General features: G+C 43.4%; 3 protein-coding genes across 3 annotated transcripts; 2 read left to right on the top strand and 1 right to left on the bottom strand.

Annotated features, from left to right (window-relative positions):
• Positions 1–190: 190 nt before the first annotated feature.
• Positions 191–2,585, top strand: LOC307072228 (glucose-1-phosphate thymidylyltransferase). The gene is made up of 8 exons (XM_079731449.1): positions 191–594; positions 838–927; positions 1,186–1,265; positions 1,378–1,493; positions 1,697–1,794; positions 2,071–2,139; positions 2,227–2,285; positions 2,446–2,585. The coding sequence occupies exons 1-8, from the start codon at positions 403–405 to the stop codon at positions 2,564–2,566; spliced, it is 825 nt and encodes a 274-aa protein (XP_079587575.1). The 5' UTR covers positions 191–402; the 3' UTR covers positions 2,567–2,585.
• Positions 2,586–2,821: 236 nt separating this feature from the next.
• On the bottom strand, positions 2,822–6,589 carry asnsd1 (asparagine synthetase domain containing 1). Its single transcript, XM_079731448.1, has 4 exons — positions 6,522–6,589; positions 4,830–6,305; positions 4,468–4,649; positions 2,822–3,077 (listed from the first exon to the last, which is right to left on the bottom strand). Exons 2-4 carry the CDS (start codon positions 6,237–6,239, stop codon positions 2,831–2,833), a joined length of 1,839 nt encoding a protein of 612 aa, XP_079587574.1. The 5' UTR covers positions 6,240–6,305; positions 6,522–6,589; the 3' UTR covers positions 2,822–2,830.
• Positions 6,590–10,800: 4,211 nt separating this feature from the next.
• Positions 10,801–20,734, top strand: slc40a1 (solute carrier family 40 member 1). The gene is made up of 8 exons (XM_079731401.1): positions 10,801–11,126; positions 11,283–11,350; positions 11,851–12,010; positions 12,373–12,488; positions 14,415–14,541; positions 15,612–15,857; positions 16,316–16,975; positions 17,844–20,734. Exons 1-8 carry the CDS (start codon positions 11,093–11,095, stop codon positions 18,164–18,166), a joined length of 1,734 nt encoding a protein of 577 aa, XP_079587527.1. The 5' UTR covers positions 10,801–11,092; the 3' UTR covers positions 18,167–20,734.
• The last annotated feature ends 1,912 nt before the right edge of the window (positions 20,735–22,646 follow it).

Genomic DNA, 22,646 nt, shown 5'->3' on the forward strand with positions numbered 1-22,646 from the left:
TGTATAACCATTATATGAAGATGAACAATAATATTAATAATTGGTTATTACAATGTACTGTTATTTAACGTGAAAAATGTATCAATGGTGCAATTTTATTTTTGTATTAATATTCGGGGACTTTTATTGTGGAATGAACTGGTGTAGAAAACAACTTCCTAGTGTTTCCTCAAGGGCTGAAGTCCGCGTCTCAAACTTCCATGAAGCTATGAGACTAAAAACTCCGTCTGTGACAAGTCATTGAATAATCTAACAGGCACATTTGTGATTACCTCAAGTTGTGTGTCTTTGCCGTTAGTTAACCTGCCATAAGGTGTTGCGCAGGTCTTTCTGGTTCCTACCAACCGAGGACAGACAGGTCCAGTGCTACAATACATAGTCTACTGTCCAGGGTGTCTCCCAATGAAAGCCGTCATCCTTGCAGCTGGTTACGGGACGAGGCTCCAGAGGGATGTGGACAGCGACGGTACCGGTCGGTTCCAGCATCTCTCGGGGGTCGCCAAGCCCCTGCTCCCCGTGGGGCGGCGGGCTCTCATCTCCCACTGGGTGTCTGCCTTGACCCTCTCTGGATGTGTCGACGGCATTTATGTAGTCGTAAGTTGTAATTAACATTTTGACTTCTAACGCTGGAATCTCCCAACTAAAGATTTGGAAAGTCATGTAAAACGTTCTGTGTCAGACTTGATGCTAAACATTTTGACCAGCATGGCTGTTATATGGACGTCCTGTCCAGATGGCCATATGGCATTATGGCTTTTCGACCAACTCCAATTTGGCCGTATGTCTGTACCACAGTGTCATTTTAAAATGTTCATCATTGGTGACTTTTCCCCGCAGACCAATGCTGTTTACCACAAGGCATTTGAGGAGTGGGCTTCCCAGTTCTCACTGGTGAAAGTGCTCAGCGATCACACACGAAGCAATGAGGTAAACCATCAAGGTGTTTTTTAACCCATTTAAACGGCCCTGAACGGTCGTGGGGGCCAGGGTGCAAACTCTTAAAGCGGGCAGTTTTCAATGGTAGAAATGCCCCTTTATATACACCATTACCATTCATAGCTGCATTTTACAGAGAACATGTAACATTGTTTTCTCTATCCTAGAGAAAACTATGATCCCTTAAAGTGTTGTCAGATATAGGCCTGCAACTGTTCAGGATGATCTTTTAAGTAACTTAATTATCAGGATCGTCTTGGTGCCGTGGCCTGTCTGCAGCTTACTATAAAGCACTTCAAGATTGAAGACCACGTCATAGTTATTGGAGGGTACGTTTTTGCGGAACAGCAAACGGCAAATGATATTGTACGTAACAAAAACACATTCTTTACTTTCCCTCCAACTCTGTCTTAAACACCCTCATATTCTCCTATCCAATAGCGACACTCTTTTCCTTGAAGATTTCAGCCTGAAAAAAGTAGAAGGAACATTTTCTGAACTTCAGGTGCAGTGTGCGGACAACAGTCTGGTTCTTTCTTACCAGTGTAAAGAGGAAGGTGAGCTGTCCTTTCATACCTCACGGATAACACTAAAAGGTTTTAGACATCGTCTTCTCATTTGGGAACTATTGATTACTTTCAATGGACCACAGCAAAATGAACAGTGTGCCTGATCAGCATATGTATCCACAATCTTCTCTCTGTTTTGGTTGCTAATGCAGTGGTATTCCTTTATTTACGATTACATTTGTTTTTCCCAGACACCCACAAGTACGGTATTCTAGAAGTAGATGAGGACCTCCGAGTGTTGTGTATGAAGGAGAAACCCACTGCTGCTGAAACAGAGTCCAGGAGAGCAGTAAGTTCAGGGGTTTACATTAAGTATGTATCTACAGGCTAGCTTTGATTAGATAGAAAGATGTTTTTAACATGTTTTCATGCCTAAAAAGTTGGCTTGATAAGTTTGTTGATAGAATGATGATTAGGATTGATGGTATAGCAACCACATATTTACATGCATACTATAATGTCAAGTAAAAACATGAACATGTGCACACATTCCTTCTCTTTAGCGTTCTGATAATTATATTGAAGCCTTTTAAACAATCAGATTTTCATTTCCAACACCTTGCAGTGTCCGTGTTTCTACATGCTTTCTAAGAAATGTCTCCCCCTCCTGGACTACTTTCTGGAGTCTAAGAAGGCAAGTCACATCATCATTATCAATCCTTTATTCCTTAAATAAACTAGAATGTTCTTTTAATACCTACATTTCTGAACTCCTCTGTAGGATTTACCTATTCAAGACAGAGATGCCCCGGGAAACTTTGTGTCTTGGCTCATTCAAAGGTAGTTTCACTTCTTCCCCCCCCCCCCTTGTATTTGAACCAGCAGTAGGTTATATTTCCTGCAAATAGAGATTTCACCAGGTGTGAAGGTGCCCTTAGTCTAGCAAAAGTTTTCAAAATAGATTTAAATATATTCATGATAACTTAAACTATCCTTTCAGGAGCCCGGTCTACACCCACGAAATATCTGGACGTTTTGACGTTGGAAACCTGCCGTCCTACATCGAATGCGATCTATATTTCAAAAAAAAGCTGAAGAATGTTGAGTCGTACATGGTTTAAAGAAAGAAGTCTTTATTCTGCTGTGGGTTCGAACAGTCACACGACGACACGCATACCTCATTTGGACCTGAAATGTTATCTGAGCATAGTGAAGAATGCTTCAATAATAATCAATGTTGGTGTTATTTGTAAATATGATTTACATATATATTTGGAGGTTACTACAGTAGATTCTAATGCATGTCATTTTACAATGACAGAATTTTATCAGAATAAAAATAGAATCCCATGTATTGAAGAACAAATAGATGCTGAGATTGTCTTCTAAGGGCTGAGCAGTCGATTGCAGCGGTCAGAAGCCCTCTCGTGGCTGTCCTCCATCTTGGCGATGCGGGAGCCGAACTGCATTGCTCTCTTGGGGAGCAGGGCGGAGAGGCCCAGGCCAAGGGCCCTGGCCCCCTGCCTCAGGAGCAGCTTCTCCCCCACACCGCGGGGCAGAGACAGGTCCGCCTTCCTCCACACAGGCAGGGAGTTCAAGTAGTCCACAACGTCCTCATCCAAGTACGGGAACCTGCAGGTCCAAAATTGTGGATACAGACTAGTCAATACTAGAATAATAGGGAGTGTACATCAGAATGCATCATGGGATCATGATTAACCTTGAGGAGTTGATTTTTTTATGAAGGTGAATACAATTGATGTGTATTCACCTTCATCCTGTTCTCATCCTCCTCCCTGCCAGACGTCTATCTCAAACCCCAAATGGGCCTTCCCTTGTCTCACAGCCCAACAACAGTATTGACTCTGCAGTCTTTTGGAGTATCTAGACTAACTAGATACTTATAGAATAGAGACAGACCTTAAAAATGGCCACCATTTGAGAAGCTCCTCCATTCCCAAACTTATGGTAAGATTCTCCACCCCCACCCATCCTGAACACACCACTGTCAAGAAATGGATGTAATGGACCAAGTAATCCCGTACACCATGGCTACAGGACGGTTCATGGGATGACAAACATCAACAATGCATCAACATGTTCTTGACATTTTTGTTAGATATGTATATATATATAAAATCGTGAAAATATTCAGTTTGGAAAAGCTACACATCACCGATGCTTGTCACAATGGGAGGCACAAGCCAAAAAAAGGCGGATATAAAGCACGGCAAAACTGTTGATGGCAAAGCAGATCCAGAGACGACCACCACCCGTCTACTAAAACACATCCCGCATTTGTACTCGTCGAAAAGCCTCTGCAATGTACCCAAGCCTGGATTCTATGAAGAACCACACACACACACACCAAATGTTGGTAGTAGAGGAACATCCAGGACTACACCAAGAATAGCTAACCAAACAACCGCACCACCCACCTTTCAACATAACAGACAGACCTGAGCCATTCCAGACAGGTTTTACAGGCATGGAAAAATCCAGACCAACCCAATGATACCCCCCGACCTCATGGAAAGTACAAGCAGTCGTACACAGAAAGCGAGAAGACACAGCTGCATAAAAAGCGATAAAGAAAAAAGAAGACATGACACGGATTAATCTGATTAAGCAACAACTGGCTGTCCTGGGAGAAAAAGGAATTATAGCAAGTTGCTCAACCGATGATGCAAGCAGTGGTAGTTCATCAACAACAACCACAGATGTCACCTCAACAAAGGTCAACCAAAATATCTCCTTCAGCAACCGTACCCTGCCCAACAGGATCACATGCAAAATTGGAACCAACATCCTGGACAGAGGCCCAGATAAAGGGAGTGAACATTGCGTCTTGGCGCTATGGTCTAACGGAATGGAAAAATGAACCTTGATTTGAATCACTCCCTACAGGTACTTACAACAATCACTTGATTCCTGCCCGTTGTGTCAAGCGAGCATAAGAGAGACCTAACCATTGATAATACCATACCATAATACCATATATAACTAACCGAAGTCAACCCACCTGGCCTCCTTCCCGTGGTCCGCTATGATGCGGTCGTCCCGGCCCAGGTTCCTGGAGGAGATGCGGCCCAGCTCCATGCCCAGCTCCTGGACCAGCCCCTGGTGGCCGGAGGTCTGGAAGCGGACCCTGTGTCTGGAGTAGCCCGCCAGCTGCTCGTCTGCCCCGATGCCCGTCAGAAGGACCTGGAGGAGAGGGGAAAGGAACCAGAGATGAACAACAAGCTCCCGATCGGGTTCACTCCTGCAGGGTTTTCACTTCATAGGGTAGAAAAAGACACGGCAAGTCAGTTAGGGAATTTAACCTATGAACTTATGTCTTGAAAAAAATAAAGATGTCACAGAAAACTGGAAACTGTATTGAACCTTTGCCGGCGAAGAGAACGGCGTCCGGTCGCCGTCCTGCGTGACGAAGCCCTCCCCCCGCGCTGCGAACCACATGGCGCAGCCGATGCTGTCGTCCAGCACCGTGTCCAGCGGCTGCACCAGGTGACGCACGCGCTCCCGCCGCGTCCTCTGCAGCTCCTCCTGTGTCACGTTTACCTCCACAAAGTTCCACCTCCTCTCCGGGTTCAGAGCCTGCAGCTCCAGCAGCCCCGCCCGCCCCGTCAGTCTGTCCGGGACGTTGAACGGCGAGGAAATCTCGGAGACCTTAGGGACATTCGTCGAGTCCGTCGTCGGTTTGTTTTGGTCTGTTTCGGGTTTCTTCTTCTTCTTCTTCTTCTTTGTGGATTGTTGTTTCTGAGTCTTGGGCTCCTGCAGCTTGAAGGCCACGTTGAGCAGGTCGATGGGTTGGCCCGCGGGTACGTGCCGGTCCGCTAACGCCGCCAGGATTATGGAGTCGATCCCCCCGGAGAAGAGGACCGCCACGGAGGCGTCGTCTCTGATGTCGCCAGGCAAGGCCTGAACGCGCCGCCGCACCGCCTCACTGAGCACGGCGTTGAGATGGTCCACCTCGCCGGTCCTCTCCCTGGACGCCAGCACCTGCTCCAGATCCGTCACCGCAACACGGGAAGCCGGAGACGACGGAAGTACTCCCACCTCGACCTCGGGAAGCAGCATGTTGAGTGGGGACACGGGCGATGGAAGGACCAGGCCCCACTGGTTCATCGTTGCCACGCAGTTGCTAGGGACGTTTTCGGGGGACGGCAGCCCGCCCCCTCCCGTAGCCCAGGGATAAACCTCCAGCGTCACACCGCCCGTCCCGCCAATACGTCCCGCCTTCAGGTCGATCCGGTAAACCCCCGCCGCGGGAACCTCTAGCCAGGGGTCCGCACCGGTCGGAGAGCAGTCGCCCCCCACCGACGTCAGGGTCATGGCCTCGGCCTCCGCGTCAAACTGCCACAGCAAGCTCCGCCTCCCGAAGAAGTCCCTGCCAAACCAAAGGCAGTGTTGGGCCTGCTGGTAGTAGGCAAATGCCCAGGGCCCCCGCACTCGTGAGACCACTGAGAGAAGCTCGGCAGGGGTATCGCACGAGGAGAGCTGACGCGCCATCACATGAGTGTCGTTCTCCTCCGGCGCCACTGCGATACCGCTGAAGATCTCCCCGTTCCACAGGAGTACGTTCCCAGCGGCGTCTCGCTCCGGCTGAGGGGTGAGGGCGCCCCGCATGTGGAGCACGTGTGCGGAGAACAGACATCGATAGAAGGGGTGTCCGTGGGTTACAGTCAGGTCCTTGGTTGAGTCAGGCCCTCGCCTGCTCAGGTTTTGGTGAAGCCGTTGGTCGATGGGAGACTCAACGGGGGAGAAGCTCAGCAGACAGAAGATGCCACACATGGTCCAGGTGAAGGTTTGATAGGGCTTACATATCTTGCAGTTCCTTTTTCAAGATGTCCAATTCCTCTGTAAGGGCAGAGAGATTAATATATGGTTTAACGACTTAGAAATACCTACGTCTAAAAAAACATGGCTACTTGGACACATACATTTTATATAAATCCAATCCAAATCATTTTCACTAGTGTCCTTATTGATTTAGATTAATCATGCAGTTTGTTATAAGTAAGAAACCCCACAGACTCATTTCAACCAACATTTGAAACCTTAAATTTTACAAACTTTTATTTGTTCCAAGCATCTGTCCTTTGTCAGCCAGGAAGAAAATGTTGCTGTTGCGTTGTTGCACGTAGACTTTCTGGAAAGATTGCAGATTGCAGTTTTTAAAACATCAATCAAGCTATGCATACAATTCATCAAATTCAAGTTTAATACCCTGACAGTTATAACCTCACTAAGAGGTAATTTTGTGACCACTTGCTCTACCAAAAACAATGAATTATAAAATATCCACTTACCCTATTTTTCTTCAGATTTGAGAGCTCATCTACGACAATCTTCTGCTCCTTTATCTGCAGATAACGTTCAATAGTAAAGACTTTAAACTATACTGGCTTAAATTAGCTCAAGCGTTGCTCTGTAATTGAGTAGTATGTTCACATTCAGCATTCGATTGACAAGATATGGGTTATTAGGGTATATTTAGGATGTTTTACCTTCTTGTTGAGTTCCTCTTTGATCGCATAATGTGCTTCAGAAATCTCCTCGTCCACTTGACTGTTTGAAGTCATTTTTTTTTGGTGAACGTAATCCAACCCTTTAGCAGAATTGTATAATTATGAAGTTAGACAGCCATTGCTGTGTAAGCAAGTAAACACATGTTAGACAACGAGTGTATTTCCGGAAGGCCGTAGGACAGAGGTTGTCCGGTGGACTCTGTTTGCTGCCCTCTTCTGGTCGAGTTAAATATCAAATTGGATCTTGAGATTGTATACAAAAATGTAACGAAATAGTAATGAATAATAATGATGATAATAATAATGGCATTTCTCTATATAGAATATTTCTTAGTACATTTCAAACAAACTGCTTAATAATCATTTAGGACCCAAAGTCTGACAATCTCTGTGGTATGCTAAGGGACTCGCTATGATCTAAATAAATATGTTAATCATTAATGCTTTACTCTGGTTTATTTACAATCAAATCATTGCTTGGTCCAGTGCTCCGTGACATCCTACACATTAGACCAAACAAAGATTTCACTGACTTTGGACCAGTCCTGTGTGGTATATTGTGAGATGAACAAACACACAAGCACTTGGTCAACAGTGGTACTTTATTATTGATTTGAAACAGCTGTTTACACTTATCTCCAGGAAATGAGGACTGTCTTTTCGTGACAGGCCTTACCATGTTGTCAATGCTAGACGATGACCGTTTGTGTTTATCATTTCTTTGTCTGGCAGAGAAAAGCTCTCTCAGCCGCACATCAAGGTCTTCCAACCACACGAACAATATGGCCGCACTCGCTGTTACGTTCAGGTAACCACCAAGATGGTTATTATTATCAGTGTTTCCTTCTCTCTGTGGCTGCGGAGGTTACAACCGGTTGTTTGGACTGTAACCAACCGATATTGTCTGTTTTTGGCATGACATGTCAATTTACCATTTAAAGCCTTTAGAATATTCAGCTTGTGCTCATTCGGACTCCATGACACCATTAAATACCAGACAGCATCCAGCCTCCAATAATTAACCTGAATCAAGACATGCTCATATTGACCCAGCTGCACTATCGGGGTCATCGGCACTTTTGAGCACGATGAAAACATCCCTACCTAACCTTTAACTCTATCGCAACAGTAAGTAAACCCTCAACACTCCAGACACACACACACACACACACACACACACACACACACACACACACACACACACACACACACACACACACACACACACACACACACACACACACACACACACACATACATACATACATACATACATACATACATACATACACACACACAAAAAACATGACCAGTATGTCTTTTTCATAAAAGACTCACGGTAAGGAACCAGAATCAGGTCCATTCTTGTGTATACCACGGCTTACATCCAGACCTCCACCTTACCAATCCCTTCACTGATTCGCAGTTGGGTTATTTAAGACCACACACACACACACACACACACACACACACACACACACACACACACACACACACACGTCATCATGGTATTTCGGTTCTGAGGAGTGTAAATTTAGCCTGCCGTAAGCAGCCCTTGTTGTTATGTTGTCGGGACCTGAATGGGAAGCTATGTGCAGCAAAGAAATACCCGAGCCGGGTCACATGACTGCCAAGGATGACACAGCAGTTGATCGTAGGGAACCGCTAATGACACACTTACCCACTAATAGGGTGGCAGGTAATCTGTTTTTACCTGCTCAATGGACCCAAGGGGCCTTAATAGGAACCCAGCAGGTTTACCAAATCGTCCAATAGAGCTCAATGTGTGACAAGATAAGGCTATTGTTATCATGTGGCTGAAATATTCCACAAACCATCTCTGTTTTAGGTTGGGATCCATAATCCCTTTTCATGGTTTTTAATAACATGGATTATTTTCTTACTATGGTATTTTTATGTTATTTGTTGGTCAGCAACCATTGTCGCTTCTCACCACATAGAGATCTGTGAGTTGGAAACAGAACAAATAATAAAAAGAATACTTAATCAATGTGACCGCATACTTACTAACGCATTCAGACAGTTTAGGATACATTAAAATTAAGTAATTTGTGAAAACAATAGATGACACTGACGGTTAGTGATTTTGAATCAAGGAATGTTAAACTGTATGTTCAAAGACCTTTTTGATGTTATTCTTTTTCATTTTTTCTTGATCAAATTCGTCAACATGTGTTCCCAGGCATTGTAAATATTTGGATTCCTCTGGTTTAGGTTCAAGTGAGTAAAGCAAATGTTTGTCTGTTTGTTTTGAATCTCTTAATATCTGAGCCAACCACACCTAAGCCTTTAAAAGTGGCCAGCCTATAGATGAAACAGTACACACATTTTCATGGAACATGGATAACGTGATGTTGTATCCTTTATTATGATTCTGGTCCTGGTATGTCCACAATCTCAACAGATTCTGAATGTTTAAACACTGTATGTTTGGGAAGGTTTGGCCTGTTCATGTGGTTTCACATTTCCCTAGCTAATACAAAGGGTTATTGTTAATGAATGGCTTCTTCAGGATTCAAACCAAATTAAGCCAAATTAGGTAATGGTAGTCTCAATTCCAACACACAGTGGTTGTGGGTCTGTGTCTCCGTGTTAAGGAGGAGGATTGGGTTTAACTGGCGCCACTTGGTTTGGCTTCTTCAAAGAATCAAATTAAATACCTATAAATGTATTGCTTTTGTTCCTGCCACAGCTTAGTTAAACCCCATGAGAACAGCAACAACTATAATTATATAATAAATAATAAATGAAAGCATCGCCACTTACTAATTATGCACAACGTGATATCAAAACAATATTCATGTTTATCATTGTCATCACGTTTCATTTTATAGCTCTAGTTAGGTGGGTTAGGTTGAGTGGTCTATGGGAAGCTCTTTCTCATGAAACCAGATTCGGATTCCACCCAGTCCCGCTGTGCTCTCCTCCCTCCAACCAAACCAAACACATATCATCCACAGATGCATGAACCAATGCTTTTGTTATTATCTTTCATCAATGCAGTCTCCAAAGAGGGTGAAGAGATACCATGTTAACAGCTAGCATTCACCAAAAACGTACCAAAAAGTGTGATTTGTTGTAGGCTGCATGGCTTCCAACTGAGGTTGAACGCAGAGCCAAAAGGGCAGAGGTGGTTGCTGTATTCTGGTGGTCACGTTGAGATAAAGAAACGGTCAAGTTGGGAGTTTTTATTTTAGGCATTGCTGCGTGGTTAATAGTCAACCCTTCTGTAAACTGTGTACTTCTGTATCACTTCTGTATTCAATTATTTCTACAAAACAATGCATAACCACAATAAATATATCCTCTTAGACACAGACATTAACACAATCATGTTGAGCACCACAGCCAGCTTGCATGTGTGTGTGTGTGTGTGTGTGTCTGTGCGCGCGCGCGTGTGTGTGTTTTATAGCTTGCGCGCGCTTTTGGGTTTAGACCTACTGCTGGTTCAAGTTCGAGTTTGAGTCTTTTTTTACCCACTAGGCATTCATATGGAGATAATTCGAACCTCTTAGTGCATTAGCCTACGACATAATTGAGTTTCGAAACAAAAGAATAGTGTATAACACTGTAATATCGGAACCCATTCTCTATTCTACAACAATGGGCGCTTTGCATGGGATTTCTTGTTCGGCATTCTTTGATTCAAGGGTCCGACAGTGGGAGGGCCCACTCCGTGTTGCGACTCAGTGATTGTTAATTTTTTTGTTATGAACAGAATGATAAATAGTCGTCACGAATCACGTGACTTTGACGTCACTCCCTGCACCGTATAAGCGGGGTGGAGGTAAATAGAGGCTGTAGTGGCAGCGAGAGCTTCAACTGAAGAGCTGAGGAGTACCTTCAATCGCCTTTGTGTTTAATTTTTAGCAAGCCTCCACGGCTGAAATATTTCTTTCCAACTTCAGCTACAGTGTTGGCTAAGTTTGGAGGGGCGAATAGGATTTAGGATAGGATAGGATCTGTGGATTTGTTTCTCTTGACATCTCTTTGCAGGGAGAATACCCATCGCGTCGAAATCACCAGCCGCATTGACAAAAGGGAAGAAATAATAATAACATCGTAGTGACCTAAACATCAGTGGACGATATAACAATGGATAACGCTGCTCCAAAGAAAACATGCTGTGGTAGGTGTCATTGCTTTCTCCAGTTGCATGCAATGTCTTTCTCTGTTGCTGCTTTGCATCCTGCACAAACCTGGACGGCCAGCAGTCCGCTGTAATGAACATATATCTATATATTTTTAACTGAATTTTGTATTTTTCTTTTATGAATTATTTCAGAATCTGTTCGGGACTTTTTCACATCTGCAAAGTTCCTTATTTACATGGGACATGCACTGTCAACATGGGTAAGATATGTATTATTTGTATTATTCGTCATTTAAAGGATTCCTTATGAAAATCGGTCATTGTCATTTAAAAATGACTTATGTCTCATAAATGTCAACCTAGGACAGAGTGACATGACCATTGTTTTTCTCGTGATTTCACTCTGATAATACTTGGCTGCACTTATGGTCACTATCACCCAGAAATAGCAACTGGTGTCAAGTTAAAAACATTATACAATAACAATGCTTAACATATGCCTATGGTCATTCTTCCACAACCACAAAAGCAACCCCACACACAATAAACTGGATATTCACAGAAAATGCTAATTTAATGATTACAAATAAATATGTGCCTTATTCATAAAGATAGATCTTGCCTGTATTTCACTATCCTGTTTAATCTCAGACAGGACACTCATGTTCATGGATTCGATTTTTTTTTTCATATCGTAATAGGAAAATATTTATTGTCTATCACCATTATGAATACAAGTCAATTAGAATTTATTCTCCAGGGTGACAGAATGTGGAACTTCGCCGTTGCGGTGTTCCTGGTGGAGCTGTACGGCAACAGCCTGCTGCTCACAGCCGTGTACGGGCTGGTGGTGGCCGGCTCAGTGCTACTCCTGGGGGCCCTCATAGGGGACTGGGTGGACAGGAACCCCAGACTCAAAGGTAGGATCATTTACAGGCTAGGTGTGAGTCTGTCAGGATAAAGATTGGAAAATAATGAATAGATGGAATTAATGGTTATGTAGAAAATAACGAGTTACCGTTACTCTGCTTAATTCTTTCATTCCGATTATTAAAAAATGAAGTTGCATTTTAATGAATGTTATTATCATATATATATATATATATATATATATATATATATATATATATATATATATTATTGAATTATAGTGCCTGATACTATAATATATCTCTTAATAATATGTAATAACAGAGTAGCACATCTTCAAACAGCTTGGCTATTAGGCCTACTTGGGTTACTGTTGTGGCCCTTACATTTCCCCGCATTTCTAACCCCATAGTGGCACAGACTTCACTGCTGGTCCAGAACTCCTGTGTTATCTTATGTGGCATCGTCCTAATGGTCGTTTTCCAGTATAAAGACCAGCTTGCCAGTATGTACAACGGTTGGCTTCTGGTAAGACAATATCCTTCTCCCCCTCAATCGATATATTGGCTAATCTAGGAGTGAATGTGCAGCGGAGGCATTTACGTTCCGCTATACCTTTATGATACTCTGACCCTCAGGTTGAATCTTGGTATGATGACTCGCTGATAGGAACGTGGTCATGTGAATGGGCCTTTATGGCTCTGATTTGGCGTTCAGTGACATGTTCAGCTGTATGTCAAGAGAAAGTCTCTCTCTGTCTGTCTGTCTTCTTGTCTGTCCGTCTGTCTGTCTTCTTGTCTGTCCGTCTGTCTGTCTGTTTGTCTGTCTGTCTGTCTGTCTGTCTGTCTGCCTGTCTGTCTGTCTGCCTCTCTTTTCTCTTCTGTCTCTCTCTGTCTCTGTCTCTGTCTCTGTCTCTGTCTCTGAAAGTGACAGAGACAGAGTGTGCAGAAGTGCAGAAGTAAGGGGCAAAGTCGATGGTGACGTTAACTAACTAAACTAAATTAACTTAACTGGCATGCGGTGTTATAATAGTTTTTAGGATCAAAATTGAATTGTTTTATTTAGTTTATGGAATAAAGAGATTTGGCTCATTGCCTTTACGCTTGTCAAACTTGACTTGTTTGTGAGATTTTACAAGTAAAGGGAGAATTGGATAGTTCGCTTTTTGTTGGTCTTGTCAGACTAGTTTCTCATTAGACAGGACGGATCTTGTCCAAGAGCAGGGGCCGAGGGTGAGAGAGAAACACAGAGAGAGACAGAGGGAGAGAGAGACATGATCAAGATGCAGCTCAATCTGCTAGGATTCAGCGTTTTAATGGCAGGGAAAATAAAGTATTCCATCAGAAATCACAATGACACGACTTTGTGTTGTAATAACACCCTGGGTGCGCTTTTTGATGGTGTGGGCCGTGCTCACTATCCCATGATGACCTGGACCGAGGGAGGGAGAGAGGCAGTGGAGGAAGCAAAGCCTGCCATTTTGAATATTTGTGGAGGTGGAGGGAGAGAGGGAGGGAGAGGAAGGGAGGGAGGGGTGAAATAGGAGACAGAGTGAACAAGTGTCTTGTTCACGGCTGTGTAGTCAGCACGTTTATCTAGAACCGGTCACATGAGCAAGGGAGACAGAGAAAGAGTTTTTCTTTTGTATGTTAAAGTTCATCTTTCCTACACTTAATTGTATATTTGTTTGCAATTCCTTTAAATATATGCCCATTTTTTGTTTATATTTCACACTTAAGTTGACAATGTACACTTATGTTTCTCATGTGAATCATGCTCCTTTGAATTATGTAGAATTTAAATAGAGAGAGAGAGAGAGAACAACAGCCAGAGAGAGAAAAATAGAGAGTGAGAGAGAGAGAGAGAGAGAGAGAGACACACACAAACAGGGAGAGAGAGAGAGAGAGAGAGAGAGGGACACATGTACACCATGTTGGGGCACGTTGGGTCGAAATTGTTTCCATGCCGACCACCAACATAGCCCCTCTTCTCTTTACAGTAGAGAACAACGGGAGGGACGAGGTAGTGGGACCATGCTGTCCTGTGCTTGTTGGCCATTGTAGAGGTGGCCGTTTCCAGACAAATATGATAAGAGATTAGGCCATCCAGTTATTCGCCCTACCGGGTTGACAGTCACATGCTTGGTATTAGACCAGAATTCTGCCAGTTCCATAATGTGTTCTCTATTTGAAGAGATTTTCTTTATCCCACCAAGGAAATTTTCTCTCCATCTCATATTAGCATTACTTTATTAATTTATTATACATTTTTCTTTTCAGAAACATACTAAAGCATTGTTTGATGAGTTGAAAGTTACAATAACAATGGGCCATCGGCGTTGTATCCATAAATGTAATTTTAATCTGAATTAAATATTTATATATTGAACAAATATATGAACAAAAATAATAAGTGAAGGAAAATAAAAATGATTTTCTAATTCCTCATTCTCAGACTGCCTGCTACATCATGGTGATCTCCATCGCTAACATCGCTAACCTTGCTAGCACAGCTACAGCCATCACCATCCAGAGGGACTGGGTGGTAGTGGTGGCTGGGCAGGACAGCAGCACGCTAGCCGGTGAGTAGCACATACAACCACACACACACAAAACATGATCCATGATCTGCACGACTCCCCATGACCATCATTAGTGAGAGCACATGTGCGATGGAAATTTGAACTTTGAACCCATTCGTTAGCTGAGTCACTGTCGATTTTGCCCATATGTTTACGACCCTTGCCGTCACGTTGGTCAACGACAATGTGTTCCAGGCATTATGGAATGTTAATGAGTTTGATACTTCTGTGACTGTAATTCTGTAATTCACAGGTTGTTAGGGTCAGCCACCACAATTTACATTTTCTTATCTGCTCCACTGAACTCGATCAACTTGCTTTGTGTTTTACAACCTGCTGTGATAGGTTCATAATCAAATGTACCAATACAGAAAACCTTAATAACCAGTTGAAGGAATCGCAGTAACGTATTTAGAAATTGACCTCATTAGTCCGGAACAAGGGCATAGGAACTGGGGGGGACGGAGGGGACGTGTCCCCTCCAATATTGGAGACAGGCACATTTGTCCCACCTAAAAATTATACCAGGGGGAGAAAAATATTTTATTTTAGTTTGAAAGCGCAACACAGCGTCTTGTCACCGCTTCTTATTCTAAAAAACTGGATGATTGAGCGTGCAATTAAAGAATTGATTTGATATTAATCAGTTCATTACTGCCATTCAAAATGTTTTTTCCTTTACATTTTCAAATGTATCTTTTTAGTAGAATAAAATATATTTGTGAATTTTTTCAGTGTAGTTAATTTATTACATATTTCTGTTCAAACCATTAACGGATCTGTCAGGTTTCCGATATGTGTCCCCCCCAATGTTAAACTCATTCCTACGCCCCTGGTCCGGAACCAAGGTTTTCCGGGATTTCTTTTTGACGGAGAGGTCTATTTGAGAGTCTCCATTGATATCATTCCCCCCTTACCTAAATCCATATTGAACCCTTCCCCTAACTCAAACATTCACTAATGTTCATTTGGCAGATGCTTTTATCCAAAGCAATCAAAGCATACACCCAAAAAACGGAGTGAACTTCGAACCAAGCTCTAAAATCTATTTTCTCCTACGGTCTGAAAAGACATGAACGCCACGGTGCGGATCATCGATCAGCTCACCAACATCCTGGCCCCCATGCTGGTGGGCCAGGTCATGGCGTTTGGCTCTCACTTCATCGGCTGCGGGTTCATCTCCGGCTGGAACCTGTGCTCCATGTGTCTGGAGTACGCCCTGCTCTGGAAGGTATACCAGAAGACCCCGGCACTGGCAGTGAAGGGAGGACAGAAGGAGCAAGAACAGGAGCTCAAGCAGCTCAGCTCACCCAGAGGTAACCAGGACGCCTTTATTTACTTATGCTCACCACAAAGCTCCTTGCTTCGATTCATCTCAATGTTTTTAATAAAATAATATAAAATTACTTAGGATTACTTAGGAAGTGTTATGGTTACAGAGACATACATAGCCTTAAAAGGCTAATGATAGTTACGCATGATTACCTTCATATTCAATACATGTACTCCTCGTGAAGTTAATCAACGTTGGAGGTTGTTCCGGTTACGTGCCTGAGGAGTCTAGACTGAAACCTAATCTATTCTTTAACTTACCACCTACTGCTATACCCTTTTTACCCAAAACAGCTTGCAGTGAATATAGACATTGGTGTTAAAAATCAGCGACTTTTGGGCGGGGAGTCAAACCCCTTAACAAACCACAAACTGTCCCTGCTAACCCCCCCCCCCCCCCCCCCCACACACACACACACACCTTCGTCTCCCCACCGGTTAGAAATGGAGAACGGCCTGACTCCCGAAGAGTCCTCCCAGCCCCTGATGACGGACGGGGTGGTGGTGGTGGCCAGACCCTCCCCCTCCACCAAGGACACCAGCTGCTGCTACCAGGTGACGGAGCCCCTGCGCACGCTGAAGGCCGGCTGGGTGTCCTACTACAACCAGAACATCTTCTTCGCCGGCATGTCCCTGTCCTTCCTGTACATGACGGTGCTCGGCTTCGACTGCATCACCACGGGCTACGCCTACACGCAGGGCCTCAATGGCTCGGTGCTCAGCCTGCTCATGGGCGCCTCGGCCATCGCGGGCATCTGCGGCACCGTGGCCTTCACCTGGGTGCGCAAGAAGTGCGGCCTGATCCGCACCGGCTTCATTTCGGGCGTGGCCCAGCTGTCCTGCCTCATGCTGTGCGTGGCGTCCGTCTTCGCGCCCGGCAGCCCCCTGGACCTGACCGTCTCGCCCTTCCTGGACCTGTACAGCCACCTGGTGGGCGACCGGGGGGCCCTGCCCGAGGTGGACGACAGCCTCGTGCAGGGCATGACCGGGGTCATCCTGTCCAGGAACGCCACCATGGTGCCGCCGATGGAGGAGCTGCCGCCGCTGCAGTCCTACATGTCTGTCGGCCTGTTGTTCGCCGGGGTCATCGCCGCGCGACTTGGTGAGTTACGCGGTGGATCGGAGTTGAGTTGTTAGGGTTTAAGATTTTATTTATGCGCTTGAGATAACTGACTGGTTTATGGTTTCAGTTGTTGAGCAGACACCTTTTAACCAAAAGAGATTTGCAGTGAATTCAAAATAAATGTTGTTAATGAGAAGGTAGGGGTAAGGGCATTTTGCCCAAGAATTCCTGGAAATGGGGATCAAATCCAGTAACCCTTGTGACTTGGCGATAATACCCTTGCAAATGACCTATCTGCACCTTGCCCTTAATTGCATGCAAAAGTCGAAAGCATGACAAAAACATTTATTGTCTTCTGCAAATGTTTGGTATTTATGATTTCCTAAAACTGGCTCAGCATTAACAAAACAGGATGTCCTTACACCTTTACACCCCTTACAACACTGGGTAGAAGGCCATCTCTGCATGTCATTGCAATATCTGCAATCTTTGACACCAATCATTACAGTCTTAATGACTACAGTAGCTGCAATTCATTGTTTATGCAGCTCTTAAAACTACCTGCACCACAAAATGTGGTTGGTCTTCTTGTCACTTTAACTGGGACAAGGAGACCAACCAGTAACCTCCAAGCCATGCCATACTCATTGTGCAATTTTCCCATCTCAATATTTCATGTTTCACTTTAACATGCAATATCAGAGCATTTGAGCCGGGTAATAGTTACGTTACATATATTTGATATTTTATGTCTATTTTTGTGAAAATATGCATATGAATCTAATTTGTCAATATTTAACATTACAACCCAAACTCTAAAAAAAAAAAATTATTCTTCCTTTTTTGAGACAGTAACATTTCCCTTAGGATGCATGAAGTAATCTCCCTCTCTCTCTTCCCCTTCCAGGCCTTTGGTCGTTCGACCTTACCGTGACACAGCTCATCCAAGAGAGCGTGGCAGAGTCGGAGCGCGGGGTGATTAACGGCGTCCAGAACTCCATGAACTACCTCCTGGACCTCCTGCACTTCATCATGGTGATCCTGGCACCCAACCCCGAAGCCTTTGGCGTGCTCGTCCTCATCTCTGTGTCCTTCGTGGCCATGGGCCACGCCATGTACTTCAGGTTTGCCTTCAAGAGCCTGGGCACTCGCATCTTCCTCTGCTGCTCACCGGAGCAGAAAGCCATTGAGGCGACAGTAGAAAGCCCCTCACTTCCCACCACCGTCTAACGCCTATTGAAGGCCCTCGTCCCTGGGTACATAGCTCATGATAGCCTTATAGCTTAATCTGTCCTTTCTTTATATACACACCAGACTAACATTTGCTTGTATTGGGCTGCTACTGCCACCCCAGATTTAACATTAGCTGGGCAATTGATTTAGCGTTAACTCTTGGAAGTACTTTCATAGAATCCCGTGCTTATAGAAACTAACCAAAAAAGTGTGAATTAGTCAGGGTTTTAGATTCTGCTAGTTTGGCTTGCGACTCTGATGATTATGTTTAAGCTAATGCTTCCAATGCAAGGACCTTTCAGCAACATGCGTGTGACCCTGATATGGGCTCCCACCCATAGTTAGAGAACAGATCTGGACCCAGACCTTTCTCTAAGGTGCTGAGAGAGACACAGGATAAACTAACCTTAGAGGCTAGGCCGGTCTGTCTTCCCAGGCTAGCTTTGTTGGCTGAATGTAGAGCAGTTTGGGATAACCACAGGCCAGCAATAGTTCACAAAAATGATAGAATAGTGATAGTGACTTCAATGGTGCTAAAGCTATTTATTTCTGTGAGCTTACTCTGGGATAGCACAGTCCCAGGTCTCCATAACCGAGAGCAAAAAAACAAGGGGCTTTTTATCTAGGGTGACGCTGCTAACTTAGCCACACAATAAACTGGGGGCTAGAGTGTTTATGAAGCATTTTATTGAGGGTTATGCAAAATATTTATTCTGTAAATGCAAACTGCAGGTTTTTGTTGATGTGTCGTCAGTATTGTACTCTTGCAGGTAGCGGCCATGTGCCATGGCAAGAGTTTCTATGCATCCATTTCTAGCAGAGCTCTCAATAACCAAAGTGGAAGTCCTTATATGGCATATATGGAAGTGAGGGAAGTCCGTCAGTCCGTCTAAAACATTCCAAATACGTGTATTTTCACTATGTAGTTTTTCTAATTCTCTGATAGGCTCATTCCGTCCCCTAGATATATTCCTTGACTTCTTCTTGAGATTGTACTTAATTGTTCGATGTAGTTTACATAGTAATCGATTTTTCTTTTTCCATCCCCTTTGATTTCATTTTATTTTTTTGTTCGTCCATTTAAGACAATGTTTAATCATGATGATTGTTGTTACACAGGCACTTTAAGCAATAGAAATCCATTGTTGAACCCCAATAAGATGATCAGGAATTTCATTGAACATATTTTTGCACAAGGCTGAAATCCTGATTTCCTCCCCCTTCCCCCATAAACCCTTCCTCCCCCCCTGTGGGGTAGAAAGAGAGAGAGAGGGAGAATATAAAGATTGTACCATAGCAGGTTAACCTTGCAGCCATCCCAAGTTTACCTCAGACGGCCCTGCTCGCCCGCTGGCAGACGGCAGTCCTTCCCAGTTTGTCCAGTGGGACTGCCACCTTCTGTGGACCTGTACTTTTGACTAAGAAGAGGCTTTTTACTATCCTTGATACTGTAACTGTAACCCTTTATCCGAGGTGGAAAGCAATTTGTGTGCGCTAGAAATCGAAATAGAGTTAAAGTAAACAGATAACCAATCGAATGTTAAATTGTTAAACCTCAAAATGATTGGGTTAGACTACAACAAAATCCAATAATATACAGTACTTCTACAGCCATTGAGAGGCGTTTTAAACGAAAACAAAATTCTAAAGACTTGAAATGTCATACATGAACCCATCGGAGCGCAGTAGCTGTTCAAGTAGCTACTGCCAGCTTCCACCTCTGACTAACAAGCGATCACAGACTGCCGTGGTTTATGAAGCCTTATTATTCTCAGCCTGCCTTAGTTCCACATACATGCACATGTGTGTGGGTGGTATATTTGGTACGCCTCACCCCACCCCACAGAATAACCTGAGCTGGTCTAAAAGGGCAAGGTCTTTGGGCGACTCGGAGCACAAATATTCCTGTGGGAAAACGTAGCTTAGCCAAGCCAGCTGTGGAATCAGAGTCGGCCTTTCTTCAGACTTTTTGAACCGCAGTCAGGACAGGTGTTTTTTCAAACGTGTATAAGAGTGTAGATTTGCCAAGAAACAAGCCAGAGTTTGGGTTGTTAAGCAGTTTTTTAACATGCATTGGGACAAAGCCACATAGCATATTGTTAGGGGTCTTTTTTCAGGAATTCACTCATAGCAAACAATAGTACAACTACTACTACATATCTATCAAACAAATTGCATCAGCCATCAATCCATTCAAAGCATTTAGTACACTTTTGGAGTAATGTACAAATATTTTTTGTGTATGCTGTATCATGTTATGCTGTTGAAAACACGTTGAAATACGTTTTTGTATCTGTTTTTATAAACTTAGTGTTAACATTGTGTGTTTCTAATTAAGGTTTTCCGGAGGATATTGTTTTTGACTTTGCCCGCTGTGTACAAAGCAACGCTCTTTCAAAAGGCTTATCATTAAAATAAGAAATCAAGTAATATCGAGTGTAACATAGTGCTTGAATATTGATAACAAATATCTTCAGTGATATATTTTTATTTAGATCTTTTAATCAATAGTAAACAAGAGTAAAATAACAGGTGCATTGATTGAATAAAATGTACATGTAACGATTGCACTCCATTGAATGAGAGAACAGTTAATACAACATGTATTGCATGAGGTCTCATAAATAAAGAAAATCTTATTAAAGAACACGCAAGTCTCGTTTCTCAAGTGACAATTATTTTTCCCGATGCAGTCAAACCCGGTTCTCAAACCATGGATTCGGGGACTTGGCTGTGCAGCTATTTCATATGATGGACTGGTTTAACCTGCGTAACACGCATACGGATATGTTCACCCAATGGCCTGTGACACTTTAGACCTAAGAATTTGAAGTCAACACATCACCTTGAACACAATCACTGACAGTCACTGACCCACTTAAAGCTTGAGTAAGGAAATCTTTTCGAATAATTTTTGTCTTATTTGTTGAGATTCTCTTTAGAACCCACTATCCACAACATATCTAGAGCGATCTCAGGCCTGTATTAAACCACAATCATTTTATTCTGCCTGAATGAATGGCCTACCTTTCCATCTACCCCAAAGGCACCTGTGTGCACATATTCATTTTTGGAGTAAAGTTTATTAGATATTTAGTCTGGGCCCCAGAGGATGAAGGGTCAAGCTCTCTATGGCCGTGGTTTATAGACAGTTTGAGAAGGGCTGACCATAGAGAACAAACACGTTTCAGGGCTACCGCCAGCTCTGTGTGAGCCCACTTGAGCTGCTGCTACACAGACAGGGTCACATTCCAAATGAGGGATAACTGAGCACAAAAAAAAGAAAAAAAAGGAAAAAAAAAGGAAAGGAAAAAACCTTGCGATTGAAGCGAGCCTGTGTTCAGTGGTCTGACTTTAAGCCCGGCAGAATGATCCAGAGTTTCATGCACACACTGAGAAGACAAAAAGGGACATTTTTTTTTGCATGGCTTATGGAAACGCTGGCCAGGCATGGGCTTTCGCCGACCAGCATGGACTCGTGCTCCAGATTATACCATACTGGGAATCTGAGAGATTTTGAGAACACTATCGACAAGGTAGTAAATGTGTCAAATGTTAATGATGCAATTGGTTCATTAAGACACACAAAGTACTCTCCCTCTCTCTCTCTCTCTCTCCCCCTCTTCCCCTTCCAGGCCTGTGGTCGTTCGACTTTACCGTGACGCAGCTCATCCAATTTTTGAACATGCAACAGAGGAATATGCATGTCTCGTGTTGGCCCACAAGACAGGAAACAAACGATCAAACAAATGCAGAAGAACGATTGCACAAGACCCTTTTACTTTCGAGAGAGAGAAGTGCGTGTGCGACAGAGCGGTTAATTACATTACATCCAAGAAGTCCAATGTCTTCAACGAAGGAACTAGGGCTTGAGATAAGTGTGCTGATAAGTGAAACTGATAAGAATTTATGTAAATGATCTAAAGGGACTTTTGGAACGGATCTATCGGATGTGAAACATAATGATATTGGATGATAAAAGCCTTTTGGTACCAGGTATTGAGTCGGCCTGTGCCTGGATTAGTTCTCATTTAAGAATGGGCAGGAAATGATTTTCAGAGCAAACACATTCCATCATCTTTACTGTATGTAATATAATATGTTGATGTTCCGGTTCAGTCCCACACTTTAATTGTGACTTTGCTGATGCTGAACATAATTATGAACAATAAAATATTTTAGGTCATCTATTTCATTTTATTTTAACCGTACAACAATCTATATCATAAAGACTAATTCAATTCATGTCTATGTAAATGATTACTTGACTCCTCAGCCAAAGAGAGTTATTGGGAAACATAATGATTGGGCTAATAGTTTCATGGTTAACAGTTGATACAAATAATTTCAGAGAGCCCAGAACACCATAGTACTGAGACAAATCAATGTCATTATCGTCATGTGCCTCAATTAAAAACATACACATTTAGTATCGCCCCTATAGTTCCAAGCTGTTGGTATCTTGGTGAACAAAAGA

This window comes from Pollachius pollachius, assembly GCF_949987615.1.
Source record: "Pollachius pollachius genome assembly, chromosome: 3".
NCBI lineage: Eukaryota > Metazoa > Chordata > Actinopteri > Gadiformes > Gadidae > Pollachius > Pollachius pollachius.

Excerpts from the sequence above, each read along its gene's own strand:
- LOC307072228 (XM_079731449.1), top strand. The coding sequence starts at position 403 with ATGAAAGCCGTCATCCTTGCAGCTGGTTACGGGACGAGGCTCCAGAGG. Across the intron at positions 595-837 it reads TCGACGGCATTTATGTAGTC|ACCAATGCTGTTTACCACAA; the intron begins GTAAGTTGTAAT and ends TTTTCCCCGCAG. Across the intron at positions 1,795-2,070 it reads AAACAGAGTCCAGGAGAGCA|TGTCCGTGTTTCTACATGCT; the intron begins GTAAGTTCAGGG and ends AACACCTTGCAG.
- slc40a1 (XM_079731401.1), top strand. The coding sequence starts at position 11,093 with ATGGATAACGCTGCTCCAAAGAAAACATGCTGTG. Across the intron at positions 11,127-11,282 it reads TCCAAAGAAAACATGCTGTG|AATCTGTTCGGGACTTTTTC; the intron begins GTAGGTGTCATT and ends GAATTATTTCAG. Across the intron at positions 15,858-16,315 it reads GCAGCTCAGCTCACCCAGAG|AAATGGAGAACGGCCTGACT; the intron begins GTAACCAGGACG and ends CCCACCGGTTAG.
- asnsd1 (XM_079731448.1), bottom strand. The coding sequence starts at position 6,239 with ATGTGTGGCATCTTCTGTCTGCTGAGCTTCTCCCCCGTTGAGTCTCCC. Across the intron at positions 4,650-4,829 it reads CGTTCTCTTCGCCGGCAAAG|GTCCTTCTGACGGGCATCGG; the intron begins GTTCAATACAGT and ends CCTCTCCTCCAG. Across the intron at positions 3,078-4,467 it reads GACCACGGGAAGGAGGCCAG|GTTCCCGTACTTGGATGAGG; the intron begins GTGGGTTGACTT and ends TTGGACCTGCAG.